The sequence below is a fragment of the Chlamydotis macqueenii genome, chromosome Z, assembly GCF_036417535.1.
Source record: "Chlamydotis macqueenii isolate bChlMac1 chromosome Z, bChlMac1.mat, whole genome shotgun sequence".
In the NCBI taxonomy this organism is placed as follows: domain Eukaryota; kingdom Metazoa; phylum Chordata; class Aves; order Otidiformes; family Otididae; genus Chlamydotis; species Chlamydotis macqueenii.
Window position 1 is genome coordinate 47,574,634 of NC_141593.1, and position 6,000 is coordinate 47,580,633.

General features: G+C 45.1%; 1 protein-coding gene across 1 annotated transcript in view; it reads right to left on the reverse strand.

Annotated features, from left to right (window-relative positions):
- Positions 1-1,790, reverse strand: part of ROR2 (ROR family WNT receptor 2) — a 174,360-nt gene extending 172,570 nt beyond the window's left edge. Inside the window, exon 1 of the mRNA XM_086771347.1 lies at positions 1,487-1,790. Within this exon, the coding sequence (XP_086627473.1) occupies positions 1,487-1,790 (304 nt within the window). The remainder of the gene's footprint in view (positions 1-1,486) is intronic.
- Between the last annotated feature and the right edge of the window lie 4,210 nt (positions 1,791-6,000).

Genomic DNA, 6,000 nt, shown 5'->3' on the forward strand with positions numbered 1-6,000 from the left:
AGTCCCTTCTAATCTGCAGCATCACTGTTTTTCCTTAAAGTACATCATCGGTCTCCTCCTGCACTTCGGTACAATTAAGCTAAAGCTGGGAAGGGCGAGGAGGAAGGCACTGCCTGCCCGCCGAGCTCCCGCACCGCCCGGGGGGCACCGCTCGGGAGGGGCCGCAAGCCTGGTAGGGGAATGGTGCCGCCTGGCACCTCCTCCGTCGGCCCCCGAGCACAGGAGTGAGTTTGTGAGCAAGAACTAGCTGCTGCAGAGGGGTAGAGGGCGATTTTCCAGAGAACGGTTTCATGAAAGATCAAAGAGCTGAGTCTGGCAGCTCCTGCCTCCCTGATGCATTTCACATCGCAGGCACTAGGAAAAACAAAACGTTAAATCTCCCCCTTTCTGCTCTGAAAACACTACACATCCTTGACGTGCGTGGAGAGGCGAAAAAAAAAAAAAAACAAAGAAAAAAGAAAAAGAAAAAAAATTAGTTTATGCGGCTTCTCTTACAGGAACTGTAACTCTTACACCATCGCGGCTCTCCCGCCCCACACGCTCCCTTAGGTCCGCAAAATCGCTGCAAACCACGGCGCTCACCCCGGAGATGCCTGACAAACCGGCAACTGCTCGGCAGCAGTGCTGCCACGGCGCACGGCCCGATGTTAATGAGGGCGGGCTACTTGGCTCTAAAAACAACCGCGGACCTCGCTGAACCGATTCCTAGTGCTTCCTGAGCCCACAGGCTGACCTCCTCAGTCGCCAAGGATCGGCCAGGTACGCAGAGGAAATGGACCCTCCAAAGCTCAAAAAACCACAGAAAGGCACCCCACCAAGCTTCCACCAGCTGCAAGCACAGCGGCTGCCTCTGCACCCACTCAATTTTAATCCTCCCCACCCCCCTGCTTCCTCCTGGTTCCCGCTGAGATTCTGGCAACACTCCACGGCCAAAAATAATAACACATTATTATAACCGCTCCAAGGGGAGGCCTGGAGAACGGGCGGAGTGAAGGGAGGCTCCACTCATTGCTATCCAACCTAGGCAACAACAAACCCCCGAACTTTTCCTTTGTTTTCCCCTTCTCTTCCCCTCCCCCCTAGTCGCCACCAACCAGCCTCGGTGCGCGACACTGGCCGAGGCGCGGCACAAATCGCCTGTCGCCCGAGTGGAGCAGAGGCGTCGGGATGCGCTCTGGTAAAAAGTTTTGGCGAGCCCTCCTCCGTGCAGCCACCGCTCCCCTCGTCTCCATCAGGTTTCCATTTTGCCAAGAAGAAAAGAAAAAAAAAAAAAAAAAAAAAAAAAGGAAAAGAAAGGAAGGAGGGAAGAGAGAAAAAGTAACCAACACCAACCGCCAGCTGGAGATGCTGGCCGCTCCGCCGGTCCCACAGGGATACGTGCAACTCCCCTCGAAACAGGCGCAGCTTTCCCCGCCCGCCCCTCTCCCCGCACTCCTCTACCAGCAGCGGCGTCCCCCCCACTCTTGCTGGGGGTCCCACTCCTTACCTGCCGCCCGGAGGCGGAGGAGCCAGGCGGCCGCCAGCACGGCCAGCAGTCGCCCCGCCGCGCCCCACCGCCCTGCCGCACTCGCCGCCGCGGGGACCATGCTGCTCGGCCGGCCGCCGCCGCCGTCCAGAGTCCGCGAGGTAGCAGCGCCTGCAGACGGAGCGCCCTGCCCGTTGTGTCGCTGTCCCGAACTTCTCTTCGTCGGCGTCGCCTCGGCCCTGCGCTCCCGCGAACTGACTGTCCCCGACTGGGGGCGGAGGAAGCCGCGCTGCGCTCCGCTCCCCTCCTCCTCCTTCCCCAGCATCCCAACGGCACTCGGGACAAACCCGACACCGGGGAGGGAGGGGAGAGGCGCAGAGGGGCGGGCGGGACAAGGTTAGTCCCTGCGCTCCGGCACCCTCTGCCGGGGACAGCCCCCGCCTCCGGCACCGGCACGGGGGAGCCTGCTAGCACCCGCCTGTCCCTCTGCGCAGGGGCAGGGGGGCGTGGCGACCTTTGGGAGACGGCAGGGTCTGAGCCCTCTCTTAGAGAGTGAGTCCTGTCCTCAGATATCTCGGGAGCCTTCGAACTTCCTCACAAAAACATCCCCAATAAAACAAAAATGATCCAGTGAGAGGCACACCGGCCAAAAGTGCTACTGCTTCTCTCCTTTGCCTCCTTCCGCCTCTCTGCGCAACCGTTACTCCAAAACGTCCACGGCGGTTAGCCCCGCAGCACGTACCCCAAGAGGCCAGATCTACGGCTGAGGTCATCCTCTATAAACTCTACCGACTCTACCTTGTTAGGGTGTCAAAAACAAATTTTACTTTTTATCTTTAACAGGCAGAAAATTATTTTGCTCACAGTAAAGCTTCAAAACATTTCAGTTATTTACTACCAGAAACAAGAGCATTCTGAGCACAATTTAAATATGCTTTTCCAAATGCCTTTTAGTTCTTTTTTTTTTTTTTTTTCCAGTTTGAAGAAATCCGTGCTTTAAGATAAGCCAGAACTGTAAGTGAGTATCTGTTAGTTATGTCATATAAACTCCAGGAACACAGTAACATATGTATATTTGTAATCTTTTTAAAGTTATAATTTAAAAGCAAATTTCATCAGATAATCTTCTCTATAAATACAACATTGCTATTGTTTTAGACTTCACTTCTAAATATTTAATTCTAAGTAGTGCTGAATACATACAAATCCCTTTAAGTTCTTCCCCAAATCAAGCTCTAAATTCACCATTATTTCAGTGAAGTTTATTTTCCATTAAATTTACTTCTTATTGCAAACAAAGGCAAACACTACAACATATTATTTTTTCCTGTGTTTGCTACCCATTTCTTTCCTCTCAGGTCTCCAGTTCCATCTTGAAAATACTTCCTGCATCTAAGGATAACAAAGGGATGCCCTGATCTCTCTTTGGCAGGAAGGTAGGATTGACTTAATTCAGTCCCTTCCCATCATAACAACACATTTTATAATCCCTTTCATAACATATGAAACCTAATATAAAAGTAGTGAGGATCTTTTTCAAAAGCTCCACTCTTTAGATTAAAGGCTGCTCCAGACCTTGCCTCTTTGATATTTACAAACCTACACCTAATTTCCAGCCTATATGTATTCATTACTAATTTATACTCCTTATCTCTTGTGCTACCGTTATCTTTTTGCATAAAACTTCCCACTTCCCCTCTCTATAGTATAAAATTATCAGAATCACACTTCAACCTTTATTTTCTTACACTAAAACAAAGCCTACATTTTAGAATTTCCTATGAAATGAACAGTTCTGCATTCCCACATTACCCCAATCCTTTTTCCTGCCTCTCTGCTCACACCCCTCTCTGCCCACACCCCTCTCTGCCTTGCATTTTTGTCAGTGTGATTTAATCTTTCCAAAGATGGGTGCCTTGAGCTCTTCATAGTATTGGAGATGCTTTCTCTACCAGAGCACTTGTAATTTTCTTTCTGTGCTGAAAAGACTAATATATCCTGACGGTTACAGCACCTTTCCAGTTACAAATATACTATGTTGTGTTAGGAAATCTACGTTCTCTTCTTCTTTATCATCTCCAGTATATACCTAACAGCAGAGAACTGCATCAAAATTCTATGTGTCCAGCCTCCCAAATCCCCCCACTCTTTTTTTTTTTTTTGTATCTGAAGTTATCAAGACCATTTCTTTCAGTAAGATGTCCTGCTCTATCTTTTATTAAGTATACCTCTTGTCTCTGCATCAGCCAAAAATTTTGGCTGCATATCGGCTGGTATCCAAAGGCTTTTGTGAATACTTTAAATCTATAGAGATCAATAGTGAAGAGCATCCCTCCACCTAATAGTTTGCAATTCAGAATTTCTCTTTTTCCTCTTTTCTGACAGCTTATCATCCACCTGACAGTCTATCAAGGAATCCCTATAAGCTCCATATTAACCTATAACTTCCCATATGGAGGTAAATCAAATGTTCAACTCAAGTCCAGATGAAGGAGATCTAGTATGTCCTTTGTTTTGGAAATCATTGAAAGGAAGCTATTAAGGTTAGCTGACATGATATCTCTTTTGCAAATAAGTTTTATTCTATTAGCTATTCTATTAGCTATTCTTCTTCCAAACTCTGTTCCAGAGCTTTATAAATTCCTGAAGCCAAACTAATAGATCCTTTTTCTCAGTCTTCACAAATACCATCTACAGAGCTGAACAAAGCCTTGATATCTGGGGAAATGGACAAGATCACATAGCCACATAACCTGATACATGAAGCATACGCAGCACGTGAGCTGAGGATAACAAAAAGACTGTATATTCTTCTGTTCCTCTCCAAAATAATGTTACTTGCCACTGGCTATAAGTAGTCAGTGTGTTTGTTACTTCCCAGTTACATGATACTGTACCTCCTTCAGTAGATCACATGGAAGGGGTACAGAAAGGAAAGGGAAGAAAAATGTAACTAGGCCTGCAGTTGAATGTATTCCTTCTCCTTTCCCCCATTTTTATTTTATTCCCTAATTTTGGTGATATCTGCCATTTGGTTATGATAAGCACACTTCTTATTAGGTGATGGGATTAGTTTTCTAATGCAGGGTAATAGATGAACTCAGTGCCAAGAAGTGTACCCAAGAAACTAAAGCAGAGAGTGCTGTGACTTTTACAACAAAGTTTAATTTGTTAAAACCTATAGCAGTTACCTGCCTAAAACCTTACAAGCTCTGAGCCTATGTTCCTTTGGAGCTTATGATTGTTCAGCTGAGTTTATTACCTTCCAAACATAATGGGATAAAACTACTTGCATGAATTAGTCTACATTTTGCACAATCCTCCCAAAACACAATATTTTACTTTTTTTTTTCTCTGATGCTCTCAAAAAATCTTTCAAAATAATTAGGATATAGAAGCAAATAATTTTTGCATTTCAGAATAAATTAACATTTGATTGATAGAAAGTTCAGTTGTGAATTGTATTTCTGACTTAGGAGAAACTCGTAACACTATGAAGCCTAAATGACTAGCCAACTTAAGTATTGAGAATTTAAATCTCCTTCATAGCCACAAATTATTTTGTCACTGACCACAAAACCTGCTACTTCATATTTCACATTTGCGGGGAGAATCACTTGGCAGGACCGAGGTGAAGTCACTACAGTGAAGAAACTACAGTACAAGTTATTCTTCTGTATTGTAGAAAAATGTGTTCAGTGGGCAAAATTGCACATTTCTTCTGGGTTGGTTCACCCTACTCATGTAGGCCGTTAGAGTGCTCACTTGTGTTCTGCAGCATATGGTCTCAAACTGTTTTGTCACTATTTGACAAAGAAAAAGCTGTGCATGTATTTGTTTACATGACCATATGGTATGTGCCAAATAGGAGCAGTTGAGAGCAACGGACAAAGCTGGAATTCAGCCTGAACTTGCTTGGAAATCCCTGACAGAATGTGAATGGATTCCCTTTGCCATGTGTACCTGCTTTCATAATATAACAAAATCGGTTTTAAAGAAAATGTGGTTCAGACTTCAAAGTCTTAGTGTTCTTATTATCATTCTACAAGCTTAGATAAGTTTTAACTGGTGCACTATCTTTATTTAAAAAAATAATTCCACATCTGATCTTTCTATTCTTATGATGAAAGCAGCACAGAAAACATTATTGCAAACATCACCTGCATGCTTCACATTTGCAGGATCAACACTTCAGCTTTCTTCCACAATGGAAGAAATACATCCCACAGAATTCTACTATGGGCCAGAACTTTAAAAAAGGATTTAGGCATCTAAAATAGGATTCAGACAGGCTTCAGACACCCAAGTCCAAATTTGTAACCCAAAAAATGTACCTGTTTAATCTTCAACATCTCATTAGCTGTCTTGAGTTTGGTGTAAACATTCCTTGTACTCCCCGACATTTATACATTGCCAGAACTGCTCCCGCCATAGCAACCAAATGCCCAGTTTGACTCAAGCCCAGAAACTTTCCCAGCACAGTGCTTGAAGCTCTTGACAACCCGTGCCTGATTCTGACCACCCAAATAGCTTTA